Source organism: Etheostoma cragini, chromosome 21 (genome assembly GCF_013103735.1).
Source record: "Etheostoma cragini isolate CJK2018 chromosome 21, CSU_Ecrag_1.0, whole genome shotgun sequence".
Classification (NCBI taxonomy): Eukaryota; Metazoa; Chordata; class Actinopteri; order Perciformes; family Percidae; genus Etheostoma; species Etheostoma cragini.
In genome coordinates, this window is record NC_048427.1 from 8,386,586 (window position 1) to 8,404,729 (window position 18,144).

The 18,144-nt window shown below is 41.1% G+C and overlaps 3 protein-coding genes across 7 annotated transcripts in view; all 3 read left to right on the forward strand.

The window, feature by feature from the left end:
* LOC117937369 (FERM domain-containing protein 6-like) overlaps positions 1–1,501 on the forward strand; it is a 5,296-nt gene extending 3,795 nt beyond the window's left edge. For 2 of the 3 annotated variants that reach the window (XM_034861277.1, XM_034861279.1), the window contains 4 exons: positions 237–422; positions 709–831; positions 934–956; positions 1,038–1,501. In XM_034861277.1, the coding sequence (XP_034717168.1) occupies positions 237–422; positions 709–831; positions 934–956; positions 1,038–1,082 (377 nt within the window). In that variant the 3' untranslated portion in view covers positions 1,083–1,501. The remainder of the gene's footprint in view (positions 1–236; positions 423–708; positions 832–933; positions 957–1,037) is intronic. The other variant, XM_034861278.1, reaches the window with a different exon arrangement.
* Positions 1,502–2,899: 1,398 nt separating this feature from the next.
* On the forward strand, positions 2,900–8,546 carry ghdc (GH3 domain containing). 2 transcript variants are annotated; one of them, XM_034860889.1, is made up of 11 exons: positions 2,900–2,984; positions 3,168–3,458; positions 5,128–5,324; positions 5,412–5,606; positions 5,744–5,863; positions 6,260–6,557; positions 6,695–6,884; positions 7,336–7,407; positions 7,548–7,681; positions 7,804–7,892; positions 7,980–8,546. In XM_034860889.1, the coding sequence occupies exons 1-11, from the start codon at positions 2,900–2,902 to the stop codon at positions 8,199–8,201; spliced, it is 1,893 nt and encodes a 630-aa protein (XP_034716780.1). In that variant the 3' UTR covers positions 8,202–8,546. The 2 variants fall into 2 exon arrangements, with proteins under 2 accessions (XP_034716780.1, XP_034716781.1); XM_034860890.1 differs by lacking the exon at positions 2,900–2,984 and having other exon boundaries at positions 3,234–3,458; positions 5,132–5,324.
* Positions 8,547–11,622: 3,076 nt separating this feature from the next.
* Positions 11,623–18,144, forward strand: part of kcnh4b (potassium voltage-gated channel, subfamily H (eag-related), member 4b) — a 34,596-nt gene continuing 28,074 nt past the window's right edge. For both annotated transcript variants that reach the window (XM_034860015.1, XM_034860016.1), the window contains exon 1: positions 11,623–12,362. In XM_034860015.1, the coding sequence (XP_034715906.1) occupies positions 12,287–12,362 (76 nt within the window). In that variant the 5' untranslated portion in view covers positions 11,623–12,286. The remainder of the gene's footprint in view (positions 12,363–18,144) is intronic.

Sequence of the window (18,144 nt, forward strand, 5' to 3'; positions counted from 1 at the left end):
AGTTCTGAAGGCAAAAGGGGGTCCAACCCGTTACTAGCATGGGGTACCTAATAAAGTGGCCGGTGAGTGTATATCATTGGTAAAACCTCATGAAGTCCATATTTCTCATCCTCTGCCAAAAGCATTTTGAAAAAAATATCATGAAAACAAATATTCTGGGGCTTCTAAACCAGTATCTCACATAATTACAATTGAAAAGTGTCTTTTTCTTTTACTCTTTCTCTGTCTGTCTGCAGCCAGTCAGTTCTATAAAGAGGCCTACATTTGTGACACAACACGCTTGGCACAAAGACTCCAGAGCAACAGCCTCACATCCTCAATGTCTGACTGCAGCGTTGCCGTCGAAACAACCACAGCCTGGTCCAAAGAGGAGGGGGAGGGGGTGGTGGAGGTGGAGGAAGAGGAGGAGGAGGTAGTCACAGGTTAGCTGGAAGGAAAAAAACGTGTCATGATGTTGCAGCTCTAAGCAGGCCAATAAGTTTGTCAGCTTTTTTTTTGTTCTTCCCATCTTGTAAACTCTATTCCACTAAACTTTCATATTAAAAATAACTAATGTAAATATAAAGACAGGGAACAATTAGAGCTACTAAACTGGTCCCATAACGTTGTGAAATCCACCAACTATAGAGGCTAAAAAAGGCAAATAGTGCTTGCTACTGGAAATCAGTAGGAGTAATTGAGAATCTCTGATCTCTATGTTGACTGCAGCAGAGATTGAGCTGTGCGTGGACGAACCAGAGGAGTTATTTGTCGACAGCCCAGCCGATTTGTCTTGGTTGGCTGAGCAGTCTGTCGATGGAGCTTTGGTGTTGCCCTCTTCTTATTGGACAGGTTAGTCCAACAAAAAGCACAAAGACATATCTAGAATAAGCTCGATCATGTGTTTACCATTTCATATGCACCACATCATTTTCTGTGCTCTTTCCCAATCAGCTGTCGCCATGGAAATGAAACAGGTGAGCAGATCTCTCTGATTGAACATTTCCAGATAAGCCTTACATCAAAGTTCTAAGTGTGTTTCTCTGATCTTTGTGCAGGTTCTGAAGAGCAGGGCTGATGAGGAAGACGTTTCTATGGACTAATTTACAGCCAGGGCCAAGAGGGAGTCAATAAAAGCTCCCGACAACAGTCATTATGTTACTGCTCTGATGCTCACATCATAGTTCGGATCATGTACCTAATATATACATTGTGCTGCTTACAAATATTTAATTTTATTTATAAATGAAATTACCTTTATTTTACCTCTTTTTTTTATCAAAGTTCATATCACAAAGCCCCTAAACACCCACAATCCAACCCCCCCAGGTATTCTCACACTTGACATCTAATTAGAGCTCCTCTCAAGACTGCGTGGGAGTGTACAGACTGGGCTTGATTGACATCTCCCATTTGTTATTTCTAGAACAAATGTTCCTTTTTTTCCTTTTCTTTACTGAACTGTACAAACAGACATGCAGATATTATTAGGCGGCTAGATAGAAGGTGCATTATTGTAAATTATATACATTAGCAATAAAAAAATACATATGGTTTCTTTTGTTTAAGTGTGAAAGTTCTTTTAACAGTAACAGTACATGTGTATAGAACAACGACAAAAGTGTAAATATAGCGGCAGGGAATTAGATGAAAAGATTTTAAATATTACCATAAGATAACGGGGTAGTTAAGGGAGCTCCTTACATTCAGCAAAAATAAAATAGGAGAAATAACTACAGGATAATGATGTACATTCAAGTCATGTCAGTCTCTGCTGCTTTTGCAACTTTAAAGAGTTGCAGCTGAATATTATTAAAGGTCCCGTGACATGGGACATGGTGATTTTTGGAAGCTTTTATATAGGTCATAGTGGTCCCCTAATACTGTATCTGAAGACTCTTTCCCCAAACTCAGCCTTGGTGCAGAATTACAGCCACTAGAGCCAGTCGCACAATGAGCTTTCCTTAGTATGTGCCATTTCTGTATCTGTAGCTATTGAGGAGGAGAGCGGGGGGGGGGGGGGGGGGGGGGGGGGGGGGGGGGGGCTTGACCAACTGCCACTTTGCTCGTTTGAAATCCATGATGTCTCTTTCTCATGGGTGGCTCTTTCTGTGATGCATTCTTTGTACACGCATAAGTAGTTATGGAGATGTTCCCAAAAGTGTATACAAAATTCAACAGATAGGCTGTCGATTCCTGAAGATTTGCCCTTTTTCATTGAAAATAGTGCATCTTTAATTTCATTAACTGACTGGTCAGATTCACACATTGATTTAATTTCCTCATCAATTAAAGGGATGGTAGCTTGAACCTTTTCCAGGAAAATTGCACAATCATTTGCATTAAATTGTGATTTATATAAATTCATATACAATTTGGTGACATAATTAGAAGTTAACTTTGGATCTTTAGAAGTAACTCTGACAATATTGAGGGAAGATAAAGATTTTCTTTTAAAATGTCTTTTCTCAAGAGCATAAAGGTAACTTGTGTTCTTTTCCCCTTTTTTTTAGCCATTTGACTCTTGACCTAATGAACTCTCCTTTTGCTGAGTCTGAATAAACTTGACCCAGCTTTGGCTGGATTTCTTTTTTAATTTTGAAACTTATTTTGAGTTCTTCTAAAATAGGTCAAGTTTGTGCATCAATTCAGCTTCTACCCTTCATTTTTCTTTTTTTTAATTTCTTACTTCTTTTAATGTGAGCCAAGTTACCTCTATATAATGGACAAAATACGTCATCCGGTCTTCAGCCAATCAGCGCGACAGGCTGCGACCCAAACACGGAAGCAGCTCAAACGGCTGCGAAAAGGTGAAAACAAAACTTCAGGCTCCTCTGTTGTCACATTATTGAAGCTTACGTTATTATTCATGTGGACAGCTTGAAACCACAGAAACGATAGGTCACATTGTTTGCCAGAGATGGCTTTTTCTTGGTATCGCCTAGCTGTGCCGCTTTGTTTTGCGATGTTATCGGTTATTGTCGCTATCATTGGACACCATCAGGGTAAGTGGCTTCACTATGATGAAGGTAGGTAAGTGTGTGAAATAACGTGAAGGCTCGTTGTAACTCACAACAGCAGTGTACAGCTAGTTAACTGTAGATGAAACAGCAAACTGTGTAAAGTTGGCTAACAGCGCCCCCACCTGGCTCAGACGTTTCTTGTGTAACACCGGGCTTTGTCCGCAGCGATGCCGCCTCCTCTGCCCGCCGCCCTTGGTGTGTGCACTCTGGTCGGGATGGCACTCATTATGAGGGACATAAGCTCGAAAATGAAAGGTGAAAACCGGACGTGGAGCGGTCTACTCGGTCAGTATCTGGCGTTGAAGGGAATGGGCTGGCTGGGCAGGCGACAGAGAAAGAAACTCGAAGCCGATACACTCAACGTGAAGCGGGTCCAAGAGGAAACTCTGCTGAAGCGCCTGCACAAACACGCCAACACATGTTATGGAAGACGGTATGACTTCAACTCAATACAAGGTAAGGTAATAGATCCGAGGGCAGTCCCCGGTTTTGGTGACCTGTCCCCCGGCTGGATTTGTCCCCGGAAATGTCCCCGGTTTTTTACTTTGACATTGACCAAACTTAGCCGATAGTTGCACAACCAACACGCAGACTCAAGACAGCCAAGGCAAGCTCTGCTCAGAGCTCAGAGATGTTATACGATGCTAAAATTAATGATTATTTACATGGAGTCTGCTGGGTTTAGCGAACGCAATTTCGCGGACTTTCATGTTTTTAAAAATGATCTTAATCTTTAACAGAAAGGTAAACCTCCTTAGAAATCCTTTCCATGATGTTATCAGAAATTTAAGAATATTAATCTGAGTCTGTCAGAAGCAAAACGAGCACTTTTATGAACGTAAATAGATATAGATAGATAATTGGACAATTATCATATTAACTTACATTGTAACTTGTTTATCTGCTGCCGACTGCAACAATCTCGTTTAATACTGGGTCAATGTCAAAGAAAAATCTTTCCTCAATAGTTTTTATTGTATCTGATACTTAATGAGCTGTTGCAGAAACAAGCCTGAAGCAAAGCAAAATCTGTGAGATAACTGTAGTTCAGTAAACATTCCAACATTCCCCCCCTCTGAGGTGTAATGGAGTAACAGTATGACGTAGCAGCAGGGGCGATTCAAGGATCAGACCTTTAAGGGGGCTCAACCCCTAATGAGAACAGCTCTTAGTCTAGTTTCCCTATTTCGGGTTTAAAAAAATTAAAACATGATGTGTTTTGGAGATATATAAGCTTCTGAGCTGCAAGTGTCCCCGGAGTTTGTCTGAGAAATCTGGTCACCTTATTATAAGGACAACAAACTGAACGTGTTGTTATATTTATCTGACACACTGATGTGTCCTCTGACTGGCTGTGAGGTAATAAAAGACTTTGCTGAATTTATGAACCCACAGCCCAGACCCGTCAAAAGGTTTTTGACACAACCTCTGTTATTTTCTTCACATTATTTGTATACATTTAAATGTTACATTTCACGATTCCCCCATACAGTGATCTAAGTCACTTAATCTCCCATGAATTTTCAAATGATTCCATAGTGAAAAATGTCCCATCAAAATTGTCCAAAGCCGTTTTGTTTGCCCAAATGTCCAAAACCCAAACAGAGTAAATGTCCTGTGCTACAAGACAAAGAAATGCATCACATTATAACAACCACAAAGCTTTCAGGTTGTTAAAGTTCCCAGATTCCCGGGGGACAAAACCAAGGCAATATCAGTGTCCTTAATGTAGCTATGGCTATTAATTAAAGTATAACTGCAGAAAGGGAAGTAATCTTTTAAATCAATCAGTCAATCAATTTTAATCCCTAAAATACTTTTAATAAATAAAATGTTAATATAGCCTGTATAGCATTGTTATGGTATCAGCTGGAAAAACACCTAAAGTTATGTCCAGAAGAGGATGTATTAATGAACTGTAAATGGTCATATTCCGAACTGTATGTTGCCTCTCAGATAACAAAAATAACCAGTGGGAACAGCATGTGTAATGCAAAAATAATTTCAACTAACCACATTCCATTGTCTTCATCAGTGAAATAAAGATTCAAAAATAATTAAAGGGAACTGGTTTAGAAAAACAGTTTTCAATCATAAACCATACCTTAAACCTGTTATTTTCAAGACAGTGATGGCTTCCGGGCGTGTCACCCCATCACCACATACGAGCACTACCGGGAGCTCATCAGTTGCATCGCGGCAGGAGAGGAGAAGGTGATCATTGCTGAGAAGCCGCTCATCTTGGCCATGACCTCTGGGACGTCGGGAGCCAGCGCCATGCTACTCAGCACCAGAGACACCAACTCTGAGTTCTTCCTGCAGGTGAATCTTGATGATGATGATGATGATGATGATGTGTTGTTATGCATGTGAAACTGCTTGCGATATTCATGTATGTCTTTCCAACAGGGAGTGACTGTGTGCTTGGATGCCATGGGAGGAGCATTTCCTGCGACCGACAGTCTACAGCGCACCACCAAGTTCTTCTATTCACCTACTTTTCGCCAGTCTGAGGCCGGTATTCCCATCGGACCAAACTCCTCCACACCAGCCTCCTCGCGTCACATGCTCAACCTCTACACCACCCCAGCACCCGCCTTTGAGGTACAATGCACAAGATAATCAGCACGTCTTTACGTCTTTAACCTCTGAGTAATTATTTTTTATCTTTTTCATGCAGAATTTTTTTCCGTTTGAAATGTTTTGTAAGGAATTGTTCTGTCCTCTGTCCCCTCTTTCAGGTTCCTAGTGAGAAAGACACCCTCTACCTGCATCTCCTGTTTGCTCTCAAAGATCCCAGCGTGGGAACACTGGAGTCCAACTTTGCTTCCACAGTCTTCTATGCTTTCAGTGCTTTACAAGTAAAGCAAAGCTCATGTCATGATTTATTATACAGATGAAACAGTACATATTATGTAAAAACACCTTCTGTGGTATTTTTACTCTTTTTTTCATAATGCCATTCTCCACTTCACTTAAAGCTAGAAAAATGTTACTGAAAACAAAAAAGGAATCAAGAGTCAACATTCTCATTCAGCAGCCACTCCTTTTTTGATTTGGTGGAAAAAAGTCCCTGTGTGCTGTTTCCATTATGCTTGCCGGGTTTGAGTCCCATCAGGACATTTTCTACTTAAGTAGTATAAAATCTTGAGTCAGGTGTGAGGCTCCCAGTGGCCGAAAGAAAAGCTTCGGTAATTTGTTTGATGGAGAAAGGATTAGAAAAGTAATTTCCATCCCATCTCCTCTCCGTCTCACAGGATCGCTGGCAGGAGCTTGTTGAGGACATTGAACAAGGGAAGGTCAGCAGTGCTTTGGCTCTGGAGCCCAAAGTGAGGTGCAGGCTCGAGGCTCTGATGAAGCCAGACCCAGAGAGAGCCGCTCAGCTCCGGGCCCACTTCCAGGACGGCTTCCGTGGGATAGCCAGGCGGCTGTGGCCTCACCTCCACCTAGTGCTGGCAGTGGACTCGGGCTCCAATCAGATCTATGGGGAAATGCTGAGGGAGAGCTACTGCCAGGGAGTGCCTTTCTATTCGCCTTTCTACGCTGCTACTGAAGGTGGGAACCTGATTCCAGACACCACTGTGAAAACACCCTCTCTAAAAGTTCTGGTGTGGCCAAATGTCCTGTTAAGTTTCCAAGTAAGAAACTCTTCTACTGTTATTTGCTCTAATTGCATGTATGGGTCTCTGCAGGTCTAATAGGGGTGAACCTGTGGCCCCAGGAGCCAAACAGACACTACATGCTGTGTCCTCGTTCAATGTTCTGTGAGTTCCTGCCAGAGAGCAGCCTGGAGGAGGAGACGCCTCGCACTCTGCTGATGGAGGAGGTGAAGAAGGGACACAACTATGAGCTCGTCATCACAAACGCTTCTGGACTGTTCAGGTCTGATTTAATTTACAACCATAAAGGATCTAATGATGAATGAGATCATTAGGACAGTGAGTGCTCTTGCAGGATTTGGCGTTAGAATGGCAACAATTTTATATTTTTTTAGGCAGTAAGTAAATACAATTTGGACCAATTTTAGGGACATTTTTGGGGGTTCAATCAACTGCCCATTTGTCAAATTTATAGGCTTCAAAAAGTGAGAAATTATATTTTGGATTTGCTTTGTGTTATTGTTTGGGTTTTGGTTTCACTCATAGAATGAGTGGCTGATGCTTTTATAATATCAAGCTTTGTGTCAAGGCTCCATAAGACAGTTTTAATGCAATTCAAATTTAAAGATGCTCAGAAGAACTGCAGTCTGCACAAGGCAATCCCAAGTATTTTTGCAAACACTAGTTGCATTGGACAGTTGCATAACTGACGCTGTGTTTTTGCTGTGTTACAGATATCGCATTGGAGACATTGTGAAAGTAGTTGGATTCCACAACCAGTGTCCCATAGTTGAGTTTCAGTACAGGTACATTTGTTCCCATCCATATTAATTCATCACCATAACATCTCATGCTGCATGTATTTTCTGTCTGTTTGATCCTATTCTCATGTAGACATAGCACATGGCAAAACAGTTTTTCCTCGCTTCCCTCTGTCTTCTCTCAGACGGGGTCAAATGTTGAGTGTACGAGGGGAGAAAGTGTCTGAGGCATTGTTCCTTAACGCTTTGAAGAAAGCTGTTGCTCAGTGGCCGGGAGTTCAGCTGGTCGACTACTGCTGCGCTGAGAGCGGCATCATGGGTAATAAGATATGCTTATACCACTCAGACACAGCTAGATTTGGGAGCTGACATCTATGAAGCCTTCTCAGTGGGTAGTCAGGTTTGCATTATGATGATTCTGACTTTACTGTGTTGATGTAGGGGATTCAATAGGCGGCTCAGATCCTCATTACCAGGTCTTTATCGAGTTGAAAGGTGTTAGAAACCTCACAGAGAAACAGCGATACAAGGTGAGACACTTAGCAAACAGCATGTGTTTTTCTTTATCATGAAATAGATTTTTATTCTGTTTGCTGTCTTCTCTCCTTTCCTTTCAGTTGGACATCTGTCTCCAGGAGGACTCGGTGGTCTACAAGTCTTTCCGTATCAAAGGCAGCATCGGACCAATGAGGGTGCAACTGGTGGCGGAGGGTGCGTTCAAAGAACTTCGCAAGCACATGATGGCCTTCTCGAGCACCTCACCCAACACCTTCAAAATGCAACGAGTGCTGCGAAGGAAAGAGTTTGCTGACTTCCTCTTGGGAAAAACCGTCTCCTGAAACCTCCTGTTGTCGTGGAGAACAATTCAAAGCTTGTGGACTCTGACTGTGGTGAGCACTGACTGACCGGCCTTTTTTTAAATATATATATAATTAATTAGGTGATTAATTGTGCCTTTGGGAACTCCTAAACACAAAACATTTTTGTACTTTTGACAATTAAAAATGATCATCTGACTGTTTTTATTTTCTCATATAAACATTAAACATATTTATAATTGTATTAAAGTGAACTACAACTAAACTGTTATTGTGGAATTGTTTAATTCCATAAAAACGCTATTTAAATTCTCTCTTTATGTTATTATTGTGTTGCCTTAATATTAGTGGGGTAATAATCTTGAGGAAAAAGTGATACATTTAATGGATAAATGTTTTTTAGGGAAGCTAAAGAAAAACAAAGTAACTAGAAAATTCTCAATAACAGCACTGATGCTTGTATGTTTGCATTGAAACAAATTTTTAACAATATGATCCTTTCAATTGATACCATCTGGTGTTATTGAAGGTTGTGGCACAACCACATCTTCATTGTCTCATAAGTGCAGAGTCCGGTGCCAGGACTTCATTGCCACCACTAGGGGGGGTGTAGTCATATATGTAAGACTTGTACTGTGGCATGAAATGTTTGATTCTACAAAAGCCCAAAAACACATGGCATTCTGCTTTTGTGATTTATTTGTATTGTATCCGTGGTTCCAGAGTACAACATAAAGACTGCATGGTAGGTAAATAAAGCACAGTTCAAGTTTTTTATTTTTTATTAATTTTGTATTCATTATTCATTCTTTCACCATATTTTTGAGTATTCATGACAGATTTTCATCTCTTTCTGGCTTGTGTTTAGTGAAATCGTGTGTCTGTGTGTGCATCCTCATGTGCGTTGAGGATTTACACACTCCAACACACAGAGCTTCGGAGCACATCTGCTCAGTCACAAGTTAATTCAATGCAAACCATTGAGATTTGACAATGACGGGCCGGATTTCTCAATGGGTTTGCTGAGGAGAGGAGAATGTATTTAATTGAGAGAAGGGATGTTGCATGTTGAGTAAATTAAGCTGTTTTGTCTGTTTTACAGTTTAAATCAGGAGTATGGCTGTTGATTGTCTTTCAAGTCTAAAATTGTGGATAAGAGTATTTTTAGCAAAGATGTCATTTGTCCATTTTTAATAGAGTAAAATCCCTCACGCTTCGCCTTCAAAAACAAAATCTGGGTAAATGTCCACAAAGCTAAGAACTGTGGGAAATGTAGTTGGAATAATATTTCACATTGCCGTCTGTGCGTCACTCTGTCGTATTAGACTAGTAGATAGTGAGCAAGTTTAATGGATTAGCCTCTTTATTAATGACGAGATAGATGAACTACAAGAAGAAAGGGCAATGGGAAGCCATTAAAAATAGATAGTGATGAGCTGCCAGGGCTTTAATAGGATCCGAGAGGGGGGATCATAGTTTCTTACAGTGTAAGAGCCAGTCTTTGACTTTCACTGGTTGTATTTTTTTTCCTCCCAGAATCAGCTTACCTGTGCTCCCAACTGGATTGGTTAATTATTTTTTATTCACATTTCCTCTTGAATATTTTGTGACATACAATATATCAATAATTAGCTCAGAAAATGTTCTTCTCCCCCTCCGAGACAGAATGTATTAGAAATGACACATGCCATGTTGTTCTTGCTGCTTTTTAAAAACAATAACTAGATGCACACCGTATTAAACAATGGTCATTATCATTCACCACTCCCATGGCCATCTCAGAGATTTGCAGTTGGTGCCAGGGCTGTCAAATACAGATCAAAACCCAATTTATTTTCACCCCTAAATATGACAAACTTAATTTCTGGCTTGTGGGAACTCCCACACAGCTGCTGAATCTGCTCATTTTTTCTCAGATTACCGACGCCCCTTCAAGACACTTATATGTATACTTCTATTTCTTCTCTTCCATCTTTGTTCACTTGACTCCCAGTTTTCCTAAAGCTGAATGCTTGGTCTATGAGATATAATGTGAGGATTTGTTTTGTGTTTTGTTTAACAGGCATAGAAAGACACAATATAATATATATAAATATCCAAAATTCAAAAACATGATGTTATAGATAGGTTACTTTATATCTTCCTACAACCCCACTAAAACAATTAGTCTTGACGGTCATGCAATGTGGAGTTGAGGTAATGTATATTTTTATTGGTAGCGATTCTAGCTTCTGGGTAAATCTATGCAAGCTAAGTACCATTGTTGGATCCATCTTAGAGCTCCACATAAATCAGGTACAAAAATAATAATATATAATATTATTATATATTAGCACAAACACAGTTGGTCAGCAAAGGCGCACAGCAGCACAAAATGCAAGCAAAAAATAAACGGCTCCACCTCATTATTCAGTAAAACTGAGACCCTCCTACTAAAAACCTATTGTCCACTTTAAATAAAAATAAAAAATCAACTCAACCTTCTGCCTGCTTGCAGACATTTTAAAATGGAAAAAATGGTGTTGATGCATTGCATCTAAACTTGTGGTAGCCTCTGTCAGTCAACATATGGCCCATACTTACTGATTCAAAGAAAAGGACATGGCGTCTCCTCAAAAAATCATCCTCTAATTATCAGGTTTCTCTTACAATAATTAATATTTAATGATGGATACATTAATTAAATTAATAGTAGGATCATATTCCCCCTGATTACTGTACAATTTAATGAGATTACTGTTGACAGAACTCATTAAAAATGGACACGATATGATAAACCATTGCTCCTATTACTTCACTATAAAGAGTTATTTCCCTTGTTGGCTAAACTCTATTGTTTGCTTGGGTCAAAGTGACTTAAACAACTTCCCTTTGGTGTGTTTAGCATCAAGTCATCATGACAAACATCTCCAGGCTTATTCTTTTAATCCGCTCTTAGCTTCTTTTATCCCAGAGCCTTAATTCTCTCATGAGGATACTGTAGAGCCCGGGAGGGCAACAGTGACCAGCTCCATCCAGAGGAGACAATTGTCAAACGACCATACTCTCGGAATGATATTTATAGGGCTACAGTCCTTAAAGCTTTTACAGCTCCTTAACTTAGCAAAAAGTTAAGGAGCTGTAAAAGCACACACACACACACACATTTACAAATGTCCCTTTAGCCAGACTCTCATTACAAAACTGCACAATAGCACACAGTCGAACGGAATACAATGGCCTGCATTGACCAACATGCAGGTAATCCATCTTTACTCGATTTGCAGACATGCACACAAAAGCCATGTGCTGATAGTAGCATGGGGTGTAATGGTGCTGTCAGCTGCTCCAAAAGCATTCCCCTCCCTCCCTCAATCCTCCACCTCCTCTCTCTTTTTCTCTCTCTCTTGCTCTCTGTCTCACACACACACACACTCTCTCTCTCCATCCCCATCACTGATGAAAACAGAACCCCAAAGAGGATACTAGCACCTCATTGGCTGGAATATCACAGGAGTGGAAGGGAGCAGGAGCGAGAGACAAAGAGAGAGAGGAAGCTCAAGAAGATGCAACTAGTCTGCCACAGCATCCTCACAGAACACTGAGCTGAGCGATGCAATAGCTGCAGACACATACACTCATATCATGTTATCTTGCAGATTCTTGGTCCTCCTGTAAATTGGAAACAAGACCTAAAGGATAACTTGCTCCACTTTGCTGCAAGAATGAGCTCTCCGGTAAAAGGTGCAGTCAAGCATCAGCTGGGGTGAGTGATCAGAAGCTCTTTGGATCTCACCTTCACCTGGACTTGATCTCTCCTTGCTGACCAAGCAGCTGCTGGTGATTGTTACTCTTAATTTCTACTTATCTAGGCTACACACCCTTGAACCTCTAAATTGTTGGAGTGAGCTATTTTAGTCTTTCAGGACTCCTCTATTGTCTTTGGGAGAGGCGTTGCTTGGAGGAGGGTGGCTGCTTTTACTGTAAATGTGTGTGCCTGCAACCGGCGCTGGACTGTCACCACTAAAGTCTCCTGCACCTGCTGAGAGCCCCTGGAAGCCACCTGCCGTGCCTCTGGGATGGTGTGACGTCCAGGCAGCTGTTGGCCGTCCCACGTCTGGGTCAAGATGCCAGTGATGAAGGGCCTCCTGGCCCCTCAGAACACCTTTCTGGACACCATCGCTACACGCTTCGATGGCACCCGTGAGTACAATGGAAACACTCTGGGGCTAAGTTGTTTTGGTCCTTGAATACTTACTGTTCTTTCAGTGGGATTCAAAATCAGAGTAGCCCAGTAGTTAAAGTCGCTAACTGCAACAACCCTAATTCAAGTCCAGCTGGACTCCGTTTGTTGTCTACCCACATTTACCGTCAGCACTTCACTGTATCCTTTTTAGTCTAAGCAAAACAAATGTGTAAATAAAAAAAGAAGTTATAACAAAATAATCAAAGCTCTGCCTGTGGTTCTCTGTATCTGAACACCAAACACAACCACACTGCCTGGCTAAAGCAACACCTGTGGGCGGTTGCAGTGGGTAGCTCACCTGGTAGAGCAGGCGCCCAACATATAGAGGTTTACTTCTGGACGCAGCAGCCACAGAGTTGACTCTGCCCTGCGACCCTTTGCTGCTTGTCACCCTCTCCCCCCCTTCATGTCTTCAGCAGTCCTACATAAATAAAGGCCTAACATGCCCAAGAAATAATCTTTGAAAATAGCAAATTATAAGTTTGTTTCCACTTTTACGGTCAGACACAAGCAGAAAATTGACCTTCAATAATTGTGTTGTCGTTTCACATTTGTTTTGCACAGTTGACTCAAAACTAGCCCATGCAGCCATTAGGCAGCAATGCCAATTCTACTTGACTCGTGTCTGTTGTTTTTTACCTTGTGCAACCTCAGGGGAGGCTGTTGCTCATTGTAAACAAATACCGTGGGGATGCCTGTGTTTTGTTCACTTGTCGATTCAGCTTGCCTTCTTTCTGCAAGTGGTAGCTGCATGAACAAACGGCTCATTCTCCGAGCTGGGTCTCACACGACTTGGGGACATAAACACAGTGAAATGGGTGACATTATTGTGTAATGGATGTGTTGGATATGCAATTATGGCTTTGACTAGTGAGTCAGGCATTCTAATGAGGTGTTAGACGATCTCTCAAAAGCTTAAAACACACATAGCTTATCAGGCACCCTGGCTGTAGTTTACGATACGTATGAAGAGGCTTGTGAGATGAGAAGATACACACATTAAATCTAGACTTAGATGATATATTTCAGCTGGAGGATCAGAGGTCTTGTCCCCATGCCAACTCCGCAGGGCTGCTCCCTGGTTGAACCTCATCTCTGACCTAACTTAAATCTGGAAGAAAACACTTCCTTCAGGCTTAAAGTCTTTTTCCAATGTGTTACATTAACAAACAATAGAACCTATTCACTCTTAGAATAAACAATAATATTAATTCATCAATGTCCTTAAACACACAAGAAAAACCTTACTGATCAGCCATTTTGTCTTCTGTAGTTTTGTTTATTCCTTATTGATAGTAATGTCTAGAAACATGTAGAGTGCTTAAGTATCACAGGACTCTTCCTCTCTCACATGTTGTGGTATTTCAGCCCACAACATCAACAGTCCTGCAGCACTATTATAGCTCTGGACAAGACCGCCGAGCCCAGCCCACCACTTTAGCACAGCAAATTAACACTACTACAAACTATTTCATATTTTTATAATATTCATTGCGACCACTTTATATATCTGCTTTAGGGTTAGGGTCCAGTGTAGCACAGTGTTTTATTCGTTTTCATGCATGGTTTTGGATAAATAACCCCAAAAATGGCCAGGATGGAAATGTGTTGGTAGCAGCAGGATACACCTCCTTGCAGCTACTGTACATGCCAGTTTTTGCCACTTCCAAGCCATTCTATCAGTAGGGCTGCGGCTCCTAGAGGAGTGGCAGAGTGCCCAAGGCTCAAAATAGATCCGTCCTGTTGCCGGGGCGACAGGGTCCCGCGACTTGACATGGATGATGCTTGAACACGTTGGCCACATTGGTCTTTGAGTAAAAGAGAGAAAACACTTGAACTCCAATCAAGGGCGTTCAGCTGGTCTCTTGTTTCGAAGAGGCACATCTTAAAACAAGTGGCATTGTGGGTCGTGCAGCTGCGGTCGCTTTTCAGTGTCAACTCAAGCTGCCCTCAACCGGCTGCAGCTAAAGGTTATTTTCCACTTTTGGCTATATATATATGGTGCTAAACATTTCTAAGATATAGTATTCTTAGTAAGTTCTTCTTGTGACTTTGTCCAAATGTTTGAGCCTCACTTTGCAGAATGATGTTTTTGTCTGTGTTCACATTTATCTGTTGAAGGAGGGATGTTTCTCCATGAGGTTCAGACGTGCAAGGATCATTTGTGACATTACAACTAGACTGGAAGCCAATCGTGGTCCGGAAAGGAACTAACACAAACCTAATTTACCTTTTTGTGTGGTAAAACAAGATCAGAATTTCTCTTTTAACATGTCTGGAGGATGCCTCATAATACTTTCTTAAATGTTACGTAATTCAACTATACTATATACTATATAACATATATGTATACTGACATCATTTAACTAAAAGAAAATAAGCTTTTCTCATACTAAGTCTCCTAACACGACCAAACAAAATGTACGGATGCCTAAATACATTGACAGACATTACATGCAGCCTTAAAATATCAGATTAAATACCTTTTCATAACATTTTTTTTAAATCAGCCAAACGGAAAGCAGCACTGCTGACTGAGCAGCCAATTTATCTAATTTGTCATATCCATTACCCTTGCCTAGTCTATTTACACTAAGTACAATTTGCATCAGACTATTATTTGTGTGAACATTGTTGTCCTGTTGCAATTATTTGGCAGCATGTTCATATAATTACTCAGATTTCTTCCTTGCACATAACAAGACCACCCTCTGTCTTTATGCAAAGCATTAACTAACTACTTTCTGGGACAAATAATGGAGCATTTTGGTTTAAAAGCCTTTCCAGCCATTATCTATTGTGCAGCGATCTATGTAGTCCATATTGTTCATGCCATCAGGGGCTCTGAGTGAAAGTTGTTCATGCTCGCAATTATTGAATAGAGCATGCTCAACCTTAGGAATAACAATTATAAAACTGAAAGCAAAGTTGATTTTAATGGAACAGATCATAGACTGAGAAAATGACTGATGTATAGCATATATAGACTCTTCCACCCTATGAGTCAAATGTCAGTAGAGGTTAAGTCACAAAATGGTGGAACTGTACGGCACAGTACTTGGTTAAAAGCAACATCAGCCTTCCTGTTTCCCAAGGATCTGTTGCACATGTGTGTGTGTGTTTGAGTGCCTGGGCTCAGGACTTTGTGTTTGTAATATGTTGATTCTGTATGATGTATCTGTATTTTTGTGATTGTATATTGTTCCCTGTAGGAAAATTATCTGATGTCAAAAGACAGGTTCACGTTTCAGGGCAGCACCTCTGCCTTCAGCAGGGCAGATGTTTGTTGTCACACAGGCGAAAAACTTGATCTTTCAGTTTCCTACTTGCAAAACTACTGTGTTGTGCCTGTCGTTTATGTGTGTGTTGCAGCTTACACGCCTGTCCTTTACACCAATCCCCACCTCGCTCCAGCTCCTTTACACAACCTCCCGACGGCATTTTCTCATTGACAGCAGCTATCGCCCTGCGGGGCATCGTAACCACAGGGCAGGTGCAGGCAGAGATAAGAGCCGGGTTTATTTCCCTCCTAAACACTTTTCTGTTAAAAGGCGACAGTAAGACCAAAGAAGAGATGGGGAGGACTGTCTGATTGAACCTTATGAAGCTCATTGTTGTACTGCTGATGAACAGGTCTTAAGAGGCAGCTGGAAAGGCCAGAACACTGCAGACAGAAGCTAGTGGATAGGTGAAGCTACTGTGTAGCTTCATCCAGTGCTGCTTCTTTTGAAGCTCCTCGTATTTATAGTTTTAAAGGATAGAGAGGGAGATTATTGAGTATTTGCAGGACTGGTTGTTTGGTAACTACTGAAATTGAATTTTTTAGTAAGACACTGAAATCTATATCTGCTCCTGATGTGCTTGCACCTTATGTGAGAGCTCCGCCTCTATCAGTTTGTGACTGTAGGTGTGAGTGGGTGTGAGGCTTTGAACCATTCTCGGCTAAAGTCACCACATAAATGCAGTCCTTTTGGCTTTTTTAGGATTCAGAGAGCACAGATTCTTTTGTCAAAAAGCTCGAAATAACCATAATTTTGTTCCTGATACTGTTGAAAGAAAGTCTTTTTCAAAATATACATCAAGTGATCGATAATTTTCTCATGGCTCTTGACCAGGCCATTGACCTTTTACCCTGCAAATTCACCTTTCCTTGCACTCTCACTCATCTTTCTTGTCTTTTTGGGGCATTTTCCGCTGGTATAGGACAGCTGAAGACATAAAAAGGGAGAAAGAGGGGGAGCGACATGCAGCAAAGGGTCGCAGGGCAGAGTCGAAACTGCGGCCACTGGGTCAAGGAGCAAACCTCCACACATGGGTGCCCGTTCCACCAGGCGAGCAACCCACTCTCTCCCATCTGCTCCAATAAGTAATTACATGATGCTGGGTGGTAATTAGCTGGTGGGACAGTGGTCACATCTCATGCGTTTCATCTGTCTTTTATACACTAAGAAGCATGGACACAATGCAGGCAGCTTGCTGTCAGCAGTAGCATGTAGTGTCATCATGTCAGATTACAGTTGTAGCGAGTCAGCACAGATGTGTAATTAAGGAAGCTGGCGCAGCAGAGCGGCCACTCAAAGCAATATCCCTGAGAGGATTACGGCCTAAGAATTGAGGCTTTGTCAAAATCACACACACACGCGCACACACACACACACACACACAAAGAAACTGTTTATCAAATTTCGTTCATGTGGGCGCTGGATTGCTTGCCTATAAAGTTACCAGAGAAAAGAAAAAGTGTGCATTCGTAGAAGCTAAAGTCAAAGCAAAGAGTGGGCCTTTTTTTCTTCCAAAGAACACTGTCAAAATAAGACTTCCAGGATATAAAATGATCCACTCAGCACCAGAACATTCGTCAATATCTTAAAGCAACAGTTCTACATTTTGAAGTGATGTGATTTGTCAAACTGTTTCTTGACTGTAAGCAGTGACCTTCTGGGTTCTAAGCTAGTTATCAACACATAACGCTCCATTAACGTCAACTGTTTGCTATGTACAGATAATCTAACAAGATATAACGTGTTATTTAGTGAGCTTTAGTGGTACTGGTAGGTATATTTCCTTTACCAGGCTAGCTTCTGGCTTCAGCTTACCATGCAAACATGAGAGTGGTATCAATCTTATTGTCTAACTCTTGGCAAGTAAGTGAATAAATGTTAAACTACTCTAACTTAAAACTGACCCCTCTTAATTTAAATAGTTTGAACAAAAACTTGTTTCCCCAACTTGAATGAAAAGACTTGGATGAATAATGCAGATAACCTCAATGACTACTCCACATTGTAAAGCAGCACAGTTTTCATTCTTCCAAACCCAGCATAAAAGTCTTTGTCCCATTGTGGCTTGCTGGTTTTAATCCATCCTTACAAAGTGATTTACGACTACACCTGCTCTTGACCTATTTGAAGGACCGATTTAGGGATGCTGAGTAGAGATGTACCTATTCTTATAAACATTACATAAACCAGAGATGAATGAGTTGCTCTCTGACACTTTCTGGCTCACCGTGCTGGGGTGGTAGAAGTATAACATACATATATAGAACATGAAAAGGAGGGCATGCTTTTTAGCTATTGTTTCCAGCGCAATTGTAAAATGTGAAGTAGCAGAGATCCAGAGCAAAATGGGGCTGTATTTGCATAAAAGCTTATACGTGATATAAAGCATCTTATCAGTCCCTCTACATGACGCGAAGAAAGATCTGCAGCAGGCATATAGAACAGAATACCTCAGTTT

Bases quoted from the DNA above. Each gene is read 5' to 3' on its own strand.
- ghdc (XM_034860889.1), top strand. From the start codon at position 2,900: ATGGCTTTTTCTTGGTATCGCCTAGCTGTGCCGCTTTGTTTTGCGATG. The intron at 6,885-7,335 runs GTCTGATTTAAT...GCTGTGTTACAG, and splicing joins AACGCTTCTGGACTGTTCAG to ATATCGCATTGGAGACATTG. The intron at 7,682-7,803 runs GTAATAAGATAT...GTGTTGATGTAG, and splicing joins CGCTGAGAGCGGCATCATGG to GGGATTCAATAGGCGGCTCA.